A 16,732-nucleotide genomic window follows, 5' to 3' on the forward strand; every position below is an offset into this window, starting at 1 on the left:
ATAATATTCTGGTAAAAAACCCCAACGAAAGATTTTCTAATTAGCTGGGGGTGAAACTGGATCTGTTAAATAGTGGTTGCCCATGGTATAACAGGGCAACGAAAACTGTTATTCATCTTTTCTTTGGGTGCAATTATGTGAATAGGTTTTGGTTACGAATCTTCAATGGGTGGGGAATCAATTGAAAATCAATCGAGAAATTTGATGAATTTTTCACCATGAGTTGTGACATGAATTGGACATGAGTTCAAAAAATTTTATAGTTGATTGCAATTTCGGCATCATGCTGGACTGTGTGGTTAGCTCGGAATGATAAAGTGTTTGATAGGACATCAAAAAATTTAGATACAATGTTGTACTACTCTAAAATGAGAGCTATGATGTGGGCTAGAGCAGTGCTTGATGAATGTCAATTTTCAGAATGTTATTGGTGGTATTGGCCAGCAAAATGTAGCTCATCAAGAAGCATTTTAAGCAGGACAGTTAACCATTGGGAGCCACCTCCTCCCGAGTGGTTGAAATTCAATGTGGTTGGCGTTGTTTAGGAGGATGTAGCGGGTTGTGGTGGGGTTTTGAGAGATAATAAAAGAGTGGCTTGTGTGTTATTCTCGGGGCGGATCGAAGCTAGGGGATTGAAAATGACAGAATTAATGGCAATTAAAGCTGCAGTGGAGATGTATATTGGATTGAATCGGAAGGCGCATGTTCCATTAATAATTGAATTAAGCTCAGTTGTTGTCGCGGAATGGTTGATAAATAGGAGGCATAGACCGTGGTCGTTACGAAATTTATTTGAGAATATCAACTATGGTGCTAGGCAGATGGCTGGATTTTAAGTTGCGGATACTCATCGACAAAGTAATGGTATGGTAGATGTTTTGGCCAAAGTAAGTATATCGAGATCTTCTTTTTTTAAAACCTCGTGGTGAATTGGATAGATGCTTTCTTATACTTATTTGTGTAGTGATTTTTGTATCTGGATGTTATTTGTAATATTGTTGTATTCCTCTTGTTTTTGAAAGAGTTGGTGCTTCCAACTTCTTTCTTGAAGTATTTCTTCGATTGAGAAAAAAAAAAAAAGAGTAAGCATTTATGGACAGGGAAATTGCAACATAAATTCCTCCACCTTTTTATATAATTTTTAGTAGTTTTATGCAAGTTATATTTTCATAATAATTCATTTCAATTTATTTATATTCAATCATCCAGCTTACAAATTTACATAATAAGTTATTGTAAATTTTAAAACCATTTAATTTTTTTTAACTTTATAAATATCTTTACAAATTAAATACACTATTAAAGTTAAAATAAATATTTAAAAATATAAATAATTTTATTTCAATCATAAGAGATAAATAAAAATAATAATTTTTTTAGAACTCTTTTATAGAGATTCATATTTTTTTAAAGTTATTTTATCTCTAATTAATTTAAATTAATCAGGAAATAAATAATAAAAATTATACTATCTTTAATTAATATAATTAATTATGAAATAAATAATAAATAAAAAGATTTAGTCTTTATAATTATTCATTTGAAGATATCATGTTCCACTAGACATCTCTCTTTAACATTATAAAAAGATGTTACCTCCAAACTTCAAAAATTCGAAAGCTCAAGAGTTTAGAAATTGAAGCTTGAAGAGAAGGTTTTGAATATTTGAAAGCTCTCTCACTCTCCAAAGATATTGTAAGTGTCGAAGACCTAAAGAAGTTATGAAGAACACTACATCAATTTTGAAAAAAAGCTGTTCATTGATCTTGCAACAAAAGGAAGACTAAGCTCATTATTCATGACTAAACTCCTTTTGATTGTATAAACAGAGAATGTAAAACTTTATTTTTTTTTAGATTAAGTCTGGTTGAGATTTGAAATAAACATCATCAACCTAATATCAAGTACCATTGAAGATCACTTCATCAAATCACAAACAATCTCAAATAAAAAGTTTTTTAAACTCATTTTCAAAATCAAATATGTACAACTTTTGAAGCGCATTATATCTGTTTAATATCAAATTTAGACAAACTGTCTTAAAATTAAAGTTCTATTGAAAAAATATAATCCCAGAAATTTTTAGAAGTAATTATGAAAACTATATATTGTTGATTTTGGTTTTCCATAATTCATGTTGTGTGCATCAATTTTTTTTTGAATTAAACAATTCAAAATATTTTACAATTTCAATAAAAGGAAAGGATAATTTGTTTTGTTGCCTCCAAAAAAAAAAGTCAAAACTGCAATTTCAACTATCAAAAAAAAAGACTTCTAATATCTTTTTGCTATTAATTATTTGCTTTAAAAAAATTTAATACTATAATTGAAGATAATGGGTGATGAGAGTGGAATTTAGTATGTTCGATACCTCTGCAAGGGCACCCGGTTCAACATCACCCTCAATGTTATACTTTAGTTTTACAACAAATTAGCATCAAATATTGAAAATACGCAACCTCACTCCCAATCTCTTACTTTGAGGAAGATTAAGCCCAGATTTTGACACCTGTAAAAACAGTATGGCTCCATTTACCAATGTCATGTGTGTTTCATCTTTAGTTAGTGAGCATCGATTCTATTATTACTTGTACTAATCCACCAGATGATTTGTAATCCATGTGTCTGTGTATGTAGGGAATATGGAGAATTCCGATTGTTTTAATGGGTGTTTTTGATGTTGGATTTTCATCCAGGTAAAATAAGGTGCTTGCTTTCAAACGACAATGTCACATGTATAACACTAACATTAATTATATCAATTTGGGGTTGTCAAGAAATTATTTGGCAATCCAAGAAAATAAAAAGATTCCTTTTAGATTGCCTTTTTGTTTCTTCTTTAATACAATAAAATTTCTTTCCTTTACAACGAAATATCTTGGAGCTTTCCATCTTCCATTTACCATTTTATCACCCATCTTCCCTAAATTACACGGAATATCATTCCTATGATTAAACTGTAATGGAAACATTTCTTCCAATATTTTGCCCTACTACGGATATACAAAAACAAAAATACACCAACTTGAACAAAGGATAAAAGGAAGAGTTTTATATTGCTTTTCTCACCAAAAAATTGGCAAAAATATTATTTATATGATGAATTTCGTCTCATTTTACTTAAATGATCACTTTTGACCATTAAAAAAAAATTGAACATAAATGGAAAAAGTGATATGGTTTGAGAGGATGATGAATGGTACATGCAGTCCTTTCAAACTTCAACAATTTCTGCTCCATCATGTTGTTTTATTTGATAAGGTCAATTCAAAGATGTTTCAGAATTCAGAATAAGGTAAGCCAAGTAAACCCACACTGCAACAAAGTCATCATTTAGCTCAACCACTTAACAAGAAGGTCAAACCAGATAGCCCAGAAGTAGTTCCAGTTGCAGTAATAACACTCTGGAGCTTCATCCTAGGGTAACCACCAACAGCAACAGACTATGTCCGTCAGTTCAATGAGAACCTGTCAGCTTCTTTTGATGATGCATCTATACTTCAATATTCAACATGGTTATAATCTTTCTATATGTGGTTCAGAACACAACCCTCGGCACGATGTTCCTCACTATTACTTATGCAACACATTCAATTCACTGCAGCAACAACGCGGATTTCCAGTTATCCACGGGCAAAGAAAATATTAATATGTTATACTATTACAACAGTTTAACCCAAATCAACAAATGTTCTCAAATTTAAAGCATTCTTAATATGCTACCCTACAGGAGCAGGATATAACAACTAGCATCTCTTGCAATTTATTTAGTTTGTAACCTATCACCGATTAATGGTGATAATGAATTGATACAACTCCTTTAGCACCAGATCTGAAGTTTCATTTTCATATGTAACCAAACCCTGTTTCTGTTCGTAGGAGGTAATGAAGAGGAACTTACCTTCCTCAGCAGCAACCATGCTGAAACCAGAATCAACACATTATTGTTCATTCAACTCAAACGGGCAATGCAGTTGAAATTTGTAAATGATACTGCCTCATCAATTGACATCAGATGCAATGCATGAGAGTCATCAGACTGCAAACTATGGAAAATTTTACATGGAATAACAACGTTTCTGTAGTTTCAATGTTTTCCTTGTTGGTGAAGCTGCCTAAGACTGCTATGTGCAGAATAATAAAAACTAGCCAAATTCTACTACTAGCTCTCAGCCTCACCAAAACCAAATCCCGATTCTGGAAAACGAATTAATTGCTCCTGTTGGCTTTATAAAGCATATTATTATTTTTAAGTCACTCTAAGAACATGTGGATCATCAATTAAGCAAGAATAAAGGGCGACCATCCAGCAGCAAGCAAGGAGCATTACTGAAACTAACCATCAAGGTAAACTAGAAGCTAACAGGCTTGCTTAATGATTAAAAACAAATGCAGTACCAGTTAAAATATTTTCAGGTGTGACTGTCCAACATATTTCAGGGGAACATGACCTTAACATTTCCAATTAGTTAAAAATAAACTCCTAAAAATTGCTAGGATGAATAATCTAAAAGGAGAATGCACAATGTTGATTCATCCAGTGCAGCAAAAGACAGCATACAATTAATCTTGTGTCGGTTCATAGTAAGCACAAGATTGGATTAACTCTTCACAAACCATAATCAAATTCAAGTGTTACAATTTTTCTTTGTTTTTTTCATGAGAAATAATGACAGTATATAATCCAAGGATGCTCTAAATCAATTTTGAAGATCATGAAAAACACCAATTTATTATTTTATTTGTGGTAAATTTATATCATATTACCTCTATAAAGAATTCAAACACCCGTAATAGATTTATTTAAGGAGAACAAAAGTAAAGAGGGTCCAGAAGAGCTTCTCAATCACTAAGAGGAGAGTTAAGAGCATTGAAAGTACAACGTGTACAAGCTGTGATGAAGTCAGCAGAATGACATACATCAGCCACTATGACATAAATCAACAGGCAACAAAAGTAAAATAACATTACGAGATGAAATTTCTTACGAGTTAAATTAGTAAGCAAAGGCCAGTGCAAAAATTCTTACAATTCTTTTAGTCCCATGATATACACCTTTAAGGAGTTCAGCCCTCACCTAGTTATTGAAGTACAACCCAGCCCGGTGTCAATGTGCCTCATTCAGTCCAGGTATGGAATGATATCACCAAGTGCCTAAAAATTGTTGGTGATATAAATAGCTTGAAAAGGATATGTTCACGATGCTGATGCAGTAGCAAGGATCACTTGGTGGCACAATCCGCCAACAGCAGAGAAGTAATTCCCGTCAAAATATGTGCAGGAAGCAGAAAAAAGTAGGGTGTGAAAGAAGATATCATCTTTCTTACAAAGAAATAGGAACTACTGGCCACAAGTTAACCTCTCAACAGGTCACCTCAAAGGAAATTTTCCAGCTCAGCGGACAGAGGCATCAAATCTTGGCTCATAGAAGCAAACCTGACTGTTGTATGACTGAAGAGCACAGCCGGCAATCCAAGACCAAACCTTCTTTTCCACATCATAAATTAGGCCCTTCCCTTGGTTCCAAGATGTGAAGCAGATAAGATTATCCTGTCCGAAGCACTCAAATCTCTCTGCTGATAGTCTCAACAAAGCTCGAAAATATTTAGGTGGCATTCTACTTATCTCCACCCACATAATCTTAGCATGATCCAATTCCCAAATTCTCATACTTTGTAGGGTACTATAAAGACCAATTCTTCCAACCAGAAACAGGCGCTTCTGTGTCCCAGCAACCAAATAACCATCTAGCAAAGATCTAGGGAACTTTGCTGGAATATGCTCCCAATATCCAGAGTCAAGACGATACATCATCAAGCCAAGGGGTGAAAGGGTTTCCAAATATAACCTGGAGTCACAATATGCCATCTTTGAGGAGCACAGATTTACTACAGGCATTATCTGGTGGACCGTCCACTTATCAATCTTTGAGTCATATACTTCAGTAGGCAGTGACTTGTCACCATAAATATCACTAGTGGCTATAACTTTAAATGATTTGTCTGTTCGATCCACGACCATAATCAACTGTCTTTGCTGGTTATAATTCATGCTTGGCAGTGTTCTCCAAGTTTGTGTAAGAGGATTACATACTAGAGCTCTGAAAATTAGACCATCAAGTCCAGAAAAGCAAACTAGACCACCTGCAGAGCCGACCAACCAGAAGGCCCACTGAGGCAAAAATTGAATGGAATTCTATACCATGTTTTTAATGGCAAACTAAAACTGAGCATTGCGGAGTCTGTGAGTTCTTCCAAAATGTAAGTAGACATGGCCCATGAGATGGCACTTCTGAGTGAAACTTGAGAAAACTATTATCTTGAAGTATTGAATTCCATCTTTTACAAACTGAACGAAGCCGGAATATCATAAATGGGGGAACCCTTGCCAAATTTCATTAAATAAGTCCTCAGGCAACATTGCCCATATGTTATCTTCCATTTGAACATCAGGATGAACTGCCTTACCAAATGTAGCAACCGTCTCCTCATCTAAACCCCGTGGTTTAGTCTTTACCACCTTCTGCCTAGACGGACTAGTGCTCCTCGATCCTATCCGACCTGATGGGCTTGTATTCCTCGACCCACAACCCCTAACAGGTAATACTTCTTTAGGACAACTCTCATCGTTGTGAAAAGGCTTATTTTTGTTCAACTGGGAACTGGATAATCTAGATTCAGATGATTCCGCAGCAGCATCCATAGTCATGAATCCTCAAACCTAAGCAAACCAATTTTGTTGCTTTTATTTAAAATAAATAACTAAATAGTTAAAAAGAAAAAAGCGATTAACACCTACACCAAAATCCTAACTTTCAAGCTTAAACAATGTATTCAAGTACCGAGCAGACAATTGCTTAACAGTAAAGACCACCCATAGCTATTCATTCACGAAAAGCAAAGCAACCCAATGTTGTTTCATATCTAAAAACCAAGCTTAATGCTCAAATTCAAGTCTTTATTCACCCAAAGATCCTAGCTTTCAAGCTAAAAACGATGAAATAAAATCAAGTAGAACAAAGCAAATCACAAAAACCCAATCAATACAATAGATAACTGAACAACTCCAGCTCTTCAGTTGGGATAAAAATAAAATAAAACTTTTAAATCAGATCCAGGCATAATAATCATGTAAACAGAAAACAATAATTCAAACAACTGGTGGAAGCATTGAGTTAAAATCAATGAACGATAGAAGCAAAGATAGAAAAAGTTTGAATCTTGGGAGAATTTTAGATGGGTTACCTTAGATTCAAAGGATTTATCTCTGTTCTTGGTGAGGAAGTCAGGAGAAGTAAATTTCTGGCATAGAAATGAGGGAACCTAACCTCAATGACTCTCTTACATTCGTTTTTCTGATTTATTTTGTCATTATTTGAAATAAAAATGGACTTTTTTTTAAGTTGAAAATTGGAGCCCAAAAGCCAAACTCCAAACTGGTGCCAAGTAAGAGTCATGGGAAATCCAACGAAGACATGACATAGCAGCAAACTTGGGATTGATTGGTCAATGACTTAAAACTAATGTCCCTACTAACACTCTCTAATCACGGACAAAGGCTATAATAGTACTTTCATCAATTATTTTTATCCGCTAAATATCTTTAAAAATTATTCTTTTTTACTCAACTAACACCATGCAAATGCATTGTGTCGAATAAAAAGAAAATGTAATGCACACATATTATAATACCTAATCTTGCTAAATTTAAGTTGGACAAAATTGTATTAAATTTAAACTAATTATTATTTTTTTTTGTTAAAATATGTTTTACAAATTTAGAATTTAATTCTTTTACTTTTATTTTCAGAAATTTAATCCTGTTATTTTTTTTGTTAAATTTGTTAGTGTGACATTTTGAAATAAAAAATATACTTACTTAATAGTCATGTAGCTAAAAAAATAACTTTAACACTGTAAATAGTTGCCTCTAAATTTTGAAACCTAAAATATAAAAAGTAGTAGGTCTAAATTCTTAAAAATAAAAATATAAAGATTAAATTCTAAAATTTTGAATTTGAAGGTGCCAAATAAACATTTCTTTTTTTATGAAAATGAATTTGTGAAGTAATCTACTTTGAAATTAGGGTACAAAACTACTGGAGCAGAATGTATCATTAGTGAAACGGGTATATTGATTATTGTAGTTTTAAATTTTAATTTACGAAAAATGAGATTTGAATAGTTTAACCATACAGTTCCTTAATACGTAGCGTAGTATGGGAGGAGCAGTCTGTATCATTGACCGAAACGATTTTATTGTTTTCAGCTCCAACTTCTGCTGGCAAACAAGGGAGAAATTAAGACTAGTTGGTTTATGTTGTGAACGGAACACTACATTGCAGAGTGGCTTAAATAGAAAATGGCACCTCTTCCACTGGCAATACACACCAATGCTTGAGGACATATGCAGGCTAAGGAATGGAGTTTGTAGCCTCGGTGGGGATGCTGCAGGAAGCAAATAATTGCTTGTTATTACTTAACAAAGTCTTTTAGCCATTGCTATTATGTTTTCGATAAACCTTATTTGCTATTGCTTAATGATATGATTGAATTCCTGAGAATTTTATAATCACATTTTAGTATACCCAAAAGTTTCCACAATTTATTTTAAATCCCACTTTAATAATAAGGAGAAAGTTTTATATATGAATTCTCTTTGAATTTATTTTAATTTTTTAATTTTTATGTATATTCTAGTTATTAATTAAATTAGAAATGACAATGAATTAGCTGTTATCAAATCCACCGCTATTTCATGGTTAATATATTTTATCTCATCATCCACTCTGCCTGTTATGGATGTAAGCTTGAAAATTATTAAAACTTTCACGGTTGTATAAATTCATCTCTGCCCTAATTTGATTTTTTTTAAAATATATAATACACAATTTCAGTATACAACAAATATATTATACAAAGGGTAAGATAATAATCTTACCTTTTAATAATTATAAAATTTTAAAAGAATTCAAGATTTATTCTATGATGCAATTTTACATTTTTACCTTTTTAACATATACCAAAATGGGATGAGAGAAGCAAAATTATTAGAATTGTTCCACATCCACCACCTAAGAAATCTTATCCCGCCCCTCCATTAATCAAAAAATAAGAACCAATCCATTTGACGGTGCAAGACGGTTCGATTCAATGGACGATTCGGATTCTATGATCCTTTAACTGAGATAGTGCACTGTAAAGTATTGAAGTACATACAAGTCTAAGCAGGCTGATCGACCTATTTAAATTAAAATATTTTTAAATATTACAACAAAATACATTATAAATATGATAAATAATCAAAAAGAAGAAAACCGATAATCTTTCTTTGGGTTCAAGTTGTGCCTGCCATGTATGTATGGACTCTTTCTGATGTGCTCCCATAGACCCAAGGTTTGACATTTCTTCCAAAAAAATAGTATTCAGAGTGGAAGGCTTGATTTAGATGCGATGGTATTATTGGAAAACCAAAGAAGACGATGTACAGATACAACCTGTGACCAAATTGCAGAAAACCCAAGCACACATGAGATGCAAAGTTGAGTGGTGAGACTAAAGTGCATTGAGACGACCCCAACGCACAAAAGATGGAAATTTGACTGCTGGACCAAGGATGCATTGACAGCTTTACTCGCACGGGGAGCTGATCAATCCCCCACAAGTAAATGACAAGAATTGTTAAGGTTCACATGTGAGTAAGACATCAACAATCACTAAAAGGTGAAATGCAAAGGTGGCATATATACATGAATGATAATACAATCCAATACATTATAGCTTCAAGTGACACCCAACATTTTTGTATAGGCTCTTTTTGGTGCGCTCTTACAGGCTCAAGGTTTGACTTTTCCACACAACACAAGTACATTTATACAAGAAAAGAATGGTTGAGTCACTGGTTTTCCTAATACATATGTTTAAACGAGGACCTCCTCTATCAGTAATGACACGTTCATACTTCATTATACATTTCATTCCTTCAACCACTCTTAGTGACTCCACATTTTCCATTGTTGAATGGAGAAACACATAATGGATATAAACAAGATCTTGGCGCCCCAAGTATATCCCCAAAACTAAACAAGATATGGAAGCCAAACATTGTACCTTGAAGATCTGAAATTGCTGGGGAAAGCAATCTGAAGTAGGGGATGTCAGTTCTCTACCTTGATAGTATCACAACAGATATTATTCAGTCAATAAGCATTCGATGTGAGAAAACAAGTTGTATTGGTCACAATATAGACCAAGTCCATAAGAAATATTTGCTGAGTACTTTCTGTTGATGACAAATAAAATAACAGAAACATCGATGATTTGCAAGTTCTACAGTATCAAATCTGGCCATCCTTTTGCACTCCTATGAGTTCTTTAGTGCTCCTTAGGTATCCACTAATTAGCACACAGATAAAGCAAAAACCAGTCTCACGCAAGTGATGTAAATAAACACTTTGGGGAGGGCCAATGGAAGGTTTACCTGGCTGGCATGAATTTAGTGTTCAAACATCATTATTGTAATCAGAAATCAACTAGAACCTAGGAAAAATGGGAATAAGTTAGTTAGCAACGTAAGACCAACAAAACCAGAATATTTACACATTTTATGTTACATTCAATTAAAATATAAAAATATAAATTAATGGATTAACACCTCCTCAACACCAACCTTGGTCCTGTTCATTGGATGCTTAAATCCGAAATTCAGTCAGAAGAAATGAAAATGTTTCAATCTTTTTTGCTCTGGTTCATCCTCATCATTAAAGTTGAAACTTCTACATCTCCTGATAGTAGGCTTATCATGGCCATTGTTAAAACTGATATCTTCTCGGTCTGTTGATCCACCAAAATCTAGACTGTTGAAACTGCTTTTCAATGAGACCTGATTCGGATCAATTGGAGAGTTTGACTTGAACTGTATCATGTTAGGACTGCAACCGTTCTCATCATCCTGAGTGCATGGCAGATAAGCAGAAATTCCATAACTTGATTCCAAATGCTTAAGGGCTTGCTTCCCTTCCTCTTCACCAGAGCTGGAATTTTTTTTGGATTTGACATTGCCGTTAATAGAATACTTTGCATCAACATAGAATACATGTACACCACATTTCTCCACCTTCACATGATCTGCACACTTTCCATCCTCTCCAGCTGTGATGTAGAATTCAAATAAGGCCTCCTCATAATGCTTATCTTTTCGAAACAGATTCTTACCAAACCAAATGATCATGTTATTGGACTCAAAGAATATGGGCTCATCATAATACAAAGGCAAAGTCCACCTACTTATGAAATTATGACAATCATGACATATGGTTTTTAACTGAATTTCACAGACAATTTTAACATCAATGTCTTTAGGATTGTTCTTGAAATTAACCACAACAGATGGAACAAAACACAAGAATCTATCAGTCTTCCAATCAGGACATAGCTTGATTGTTATTGAAGAATCCCTGCACTGATACTCGAACCTTTCTGAAATTTCACTACAGGCAACAACTCTATCAAAAATATTATCAGTTAGCATTTCATAAAATCCCAATAACCTTTCTTTCACCCATTCCTCTACTATGCATTGAGATCTAAGCTGTGCGTTAGCCACAATATTGTCAACTACATCTTGATCCAAATTGAAGCAATTACTGAATAGCATGTGGACTACGCTAGAATTCTCCCAAAACTGTCTTCCACTCAACACAAGCTCTAATGATGTGCAGTCATGTGCATTTAGGTTTCGTAGACTTGGGGGAAGCTCTGGCAAAAATATAAGGCTCTTGCAACACTTCAAGTAAAGAGAAATTAGATTAGGAAGTTGTCGGATGCTCATTGGAATTTTCACTATATTTGAACCACTCAGATCTAGAGTTGACAACGTGTGAAATTTGATAAAGCTACTGCTAAGGATGACACTGAGAACATTCAAGTTTCTTCTGTGATGCACACGAGTTATGTGCTCATTCAAGATGGGTGAAGCTTTTATACTTAATCTCTTGAAAAAAGCGAGCTGAGATAGACATTGCATGGTCTCCAGGATTTCTGGGAAAATCTCTAAATTTGAGCAACCTTGGAGACAAAGTTGTCGAAGAAATTTCAACTGGAAAATACTGCTTGGGAGGCTTTTAATCCTAGTACAGTCACTCATACTTAACTTCGAAAGGCCTCTAAGCAAAGCAATCGACAGGGGAATTTCTTCTATTGGAGTGTTGTCCAGTAATAAGATTTCTATAGTCTTGGATACATTTGGAAACTGGGTGATGTTCAGGCAATGACAAAGATGGATTGCTTTTAGTGAATCCAAATTGCCAATAGTGCTTGGAAGATTTCCAATCCTTGTGCCACTCATATCTAAAAGAGAAAGTTTACTGAGACACCCAATTGACAAGGGCACTTCTTCAATCTGAGTATATGCCAAATTTAAGTCTTCTATGTTCTCTGAAACATTTGGAAAATGAATGATGTTTGGACAGTGAGACAGGCAGATTATTTTAAGGGAATCCATCTTAACAACACTGTCAGGAAGATTGTGAATCCGTGTACAGCTCACATGTAAAGAAGCAAGTCGATTGAGACACTGGATTGATGAAGGCACTTCTTCTATTCGAGTCCCACTCAAGTTTAATGTTTTTAAGGTTTGTGGAATTTCGGGAAACTTTGTAACTGGACAGTCTTTAAGACACAGCTTTTCAAGAAATTTCAAATGAATCATACGCGGAAGATCAGTCAAGTTTATGCACCCACTGACCTCCAACTCTTCAATGTTCAAGGCTCTTGACAGATCTGGGATCCTAGTTAAATTCTTGCAATTCCTGAGATCAATCACTCTTAAATTCACAACATTCTGTAGAATAAGAATAATGAATAACAAATTTAGTTTCAAGTCTGTAACTAAATTAGAGATTTACTAAACAAAGAAACTTTTTTTTTGGGGGGGGGGGTGAGCAAAATAGTACAGAATACATACCTGCTCTTTATCCCATAGTTGTTCGAAGCTACTGTCCGGTAATCTTAATTCCACAAGCTTTTCTAGAGTAAAATTTGGTGGCAAAGATTTCAATGGGCAATACTCCCAATGAAAATAACTAAGCTCACCTGGAAGAGACTTAAGATCCTGCTGTGAAAGCAGTGAGTTACCCTCCTTTCCAGAAAGCTGAGAATAATAAAATTTGATATACCGAAGATTATGCATTTTGTGGAAAACATCTTGATGTAATTGTATTCCATCAATCCCATGCATGTCCAGGAATATCCCTTCAATAAATTTAGTCCCCTGTCATGAACAACAAACAATTCAGTACAAATAAGAGAATTATCTTACACCTGCATTCATCTTTTAGCAACTTAAAATTTATGAATGAGGAAAAAGAACAAGATAATGTAATCAACTTTTACCGCATCATGTTTTAAGACTCGAGCCACATCTTTGGGGATCCATAGCCTACTGCGTTCACCAGGATCCTTGGATTCTTGGCGGACAATGTTCCAACCCATTTCTTGTAGCAAATCATGCATCCAAAGAGTACTATCCAGTTCTGTAATGTTAATGAGACACTTATCAAACAGGTTGCTTATTCCAAAATGAGCGCCTTTATAACAACTATTTAATATTTTTGCAACAAACTCTGCCTTTTCCCCTTTAAAGAAGCATGCAATATCAAGAAATATGCTCCTCTCTAGGTCATCCAATCCATCAAAACTCATCTTCAGCAGATTATGAATTTTTGGGTTGGGATGTTCCTTTAACTTATCCAATGCACTTTCCCATTGTTCTTCAGTCTTCTTATAAAGTGTAGAACCCAAAACTTTAAGAGCTATTGGAACCCCTTTAGCATATTCTAAAAATCGATTTGATAGATCCACAAAATCATCAAGAGGATAGCTTTTCTTGAAGGCATATAGAGAAAAAAGATGAAGTGAGTTCAGGTAGTTCAACCCCTCAACCTTGTATATTTTATCAACTGATCCATTCTTAAGTACTTGTTGATCTCTAGACGTTATTATAACTCTACTTCCAAAACCCAAGTGGCGTAGACCACCTATTAATATTTCTAACTGGTCCAAATCACTAACATCATCAAGGACAACAAGTACCCTTTTTCGATGGAGTCTATCATTGAGGAATTTGGATCCTATTCTGGGAGTTCCTGTACCAAGGATTTCTTCTTCTAATATCACAGAAAGAAGCTTATCTCGAAGTGAAGTAATTCCATCAAGTCTTTCTGACTCCTCTGTAACATTTGCTAGGAAGCAGCAACTATCAAATTCACCACAGACTTCATCAAAAACAGCTTGAGCAAGAGTTGTCTTGCCTATACCACCCATACCCCAAATTCCTATTCCTATCATTGGGATGTCTTTCACATTAATGCATAACAATTCTTTAATCTGCTGTTTGTGATGATCTATTCCAACCAATCCTTTAATATCATTAGGAGACATAAGATCCAACTTCTTCATAATATCTTCAACAATTTTCATCATGTATTCAGGTTCTGATCTGAAAAATCATAAAATGAATAGACTATTAAATAAGACAAACAGGAAACAAATAAACTTATTGAACCCATATCATGTCATATCATATCCGATGAATATTGAATTGTAAGTTTCAATCGGGAAAAAAAAGGCCATAAAGTACAAAATTCTAAATAGAATATAGTTAAATCAAGAGGATGAGAAATTTGGTCACCTGTCAGACTTATCTCCCACTATGTGCCATCCTTTTATATACCCAGCTTCAGAAAAAGCATCTTTCCACCCTTGCAATTTGTGTGCCCAATTTTGCTGATGGTTAGCAAAAGCTTCTTCAAAACTCCCCGTACATTTTCGCACATCGGAGGGGTTAACATGATAGAAGATAGGCACTACTTCTAGTTTGCTGAGCCGCTTCAACTCCATGATCTTGAAAAGCTCTTGTAAGCACCATGAAGAAGAAGCATATTTTTTAGAGAAAATGATTACCGAGATACTTGATTCTTCTATAGCTCTCAACAGTGATGAGGACAGATTCTGCCCTGTTTTCAGTAGGTTTTCATCCATGTAAGCTCCGATCCCTTTACGCTTCAAGGCTCGATATAAATAGCTGGTGAAGTTGTTGCGAGTATCATCGCCACTGAAGCTGAGAAAAACGTCATGTTTTCTGTGACGAGAGGAGGAAGCCATGGAAGTTAGACGGTGGGGATTTTGAGATGGATGTGAATATGAGTTGCAATTATTTCAACAGTAACAACCTAGAATACATTTCAAACTGCCTACTTACCTCTCTCACAATGAAACTGGTTGCTTACATATGGGAATACGAAAATGAATAATCGAAATTTTATAATGACACATACCAATACCATTAGGAGATCCGAAAGTATAGGAAATATGAAAATAAGTATTCACTTACTTTTTAGTTGGTTGAAAATTAAATCGAATATTAATGACAATATGAGAAATTTGAAAATGAATAATTAAAACTTTAGTTGATTTTTTTTTCTTTAATCAAGTTTTTATTTATTTATGTCTTCAATCAAGCATGGAAATCTTTTTTTTTTCTGAGTTTTGTAAATTAGGTAAGAAAGTCTTGTAAAAAGATAATGATTTTTAGGTTTGCACTCCAAAGTTCAAAATAAAAATTAAAAAACTTTTTGCAATTTTTTTCGATTTTTTTCCATATATATTTTGAATTTTTAGAAATTTTTATTTATAATTTTTGTTTTTAAAAATATTTTAACATAATTTTTTATGTTTTTAATTATTTATATATTTTTTAAGATTTTTAATTTTTTTAGAATTATCATTGAGAAAAAAATTTAGAAATCAAAATGATATTTCAGCTATAGTTCAGGAACCAAATTAGTAATTAACCATTTCAATTAACGTTTCACATCATCATTTAACAAAAAAAAATAATGAATGGGCTATTTTATAAGTTCTTAAATGTATAAGGGCTAATTTACCCATTTTTAGTAGAGGAGCCAAAATACAATCCACTTATAACAAACTGATTTCTAGTGGTATAGGAAAATACGATTTTTGAACCCCATTTCGATAAACTGAGTCCGTAAATATAACATAGGAATTTTTACAGAGTTAATATAAAAATATATTAAAGTTCGATTACGTAATTTAACCAATAAAATAATTAATTAAAACTCAGAAACTAAATTGTAAAAGTTCAATAACTATTAGGTTTTAATTTAAACTTGAAGACCTAAATAAAAATTATCTAAAAGACTAAAATGATTATTTAATTATTTATTAATATGAGATAGTGGATGATAATGGTAGATACCACTAAATTTAATTAATAGTTAACTTATTATAATAAAACTTTAATTAATCTAATTAAACAAGCTTAATTAACAACTAATCCTAGTATAAATGTTAAAGCTAGTGGAGGATGAATGCATCATCTTCTTTATTTTCCATGCCGTCCCAAAATTGAAAAGAAAAAGAAGAGAAAAAGAAAAGAAAAATGTTGTTGAGCTTTAAGTATTCATCTTCACTTTCACTAAGGTAATCAAGTTTTTTTCATGTAATTTTTATAGATTTATGATCATGAGAGCTTGATTTAGCTAGACCATGTATCAATTTGTTCAATTATTAAGTTTTTAGCAAGTTTCCATTGTTGAGAAATTGATGAATTGGGTTAGAATTTGATAGATTTAAGCATAGATCATGATAAGGATTGAATTGTAAAGTTAAATAAGCTTAATAGTTATCTTTGTAACGTTAGTACCTAATTG

General features: G+C 33.5%; 1 protein-coding gene and 1 pseudogene across 6 annotated transcripts; both read right to left on the reverse strand.

Annotated features, from left to right (window-relative positions):
• Nucleotides 1-3,037: 3,037 nt before the first annotated feature.
• On the reverse strand, nt 3,038-7,393 carry LOC107912697 (F-box/kelch-repeat protein At5g15710-like; annotated as a pseudogene).
• A 1,755-nt stretch (nt 7,394-9,148) lies between these two features.
• LOC107891995 (disease resistance protein RPV1) lies at nt 9,149-15,341 on the reverse strand. Of its 6 annotated transcripts, XR_005904919.1 has the most exons (8): nt 15,259-15,334; nt 14,689-15,138; nt 13,392-14,496; nt 12,964-13,269; nt 10,669-12,840; nt 10,480-10,538; nt 10,110-10,164; nt 9,149-9,496 (listed from the first exon to the last, which is right to left on the reverse strand). XR_005904919.1 is itself a non-coding variant. In XM_016816948.2 (6 exons), the coding sequence occupies exons 2-5, from the start codon at nt 15,036-15,038 to the stop codon at nt 10,708-10,710; spliced, it is 3,894 nt and encodes a 1,297-aa protein (XP_016672437.1). In that variant the 5' UTR covers nt 15,039-15,138; nt 15,259-15,341; the 3' UTR covers nt 9,724-10,538; nt 10,669-10,707. The 6 variants fall into 6 exon arrangements, 2 of the variants coding, with proteins under 2 accessions (XP_016672437.1, XP_016672436.1); XR_001682401.2 differs by lacking the exon at nt 15,259-15,334 and having other exon boundaries at nt 14,689-15,252; XR_001682399.2 differs by lacking the exon at nt 15,259-15,334 and having other exon boundaries at nt 10,110-10,168; nt 14,689-15,252.
• Between the last annotated feature and the right edge of the window lie 1,391 nt (nt 15,342-16,732).

The sequence above is a fragment of the Gossypium hirsutum genome, chromosome A11 (assembly GCF_007990345.1).
Source record: "Gossypium hirsutum isolate 1008001.06 chromosome A11, Gossypium_hirsutum_v2.1, whole genome shotgun sequence".
Classification (NCBI taxonomy): domain Eukaryota; kingdom Viridiplantae; phylum Streptophyta; class Magnoliopsida; order Malvales; family Malvaceae; genus Gossypium; species Gossypium hirsutum.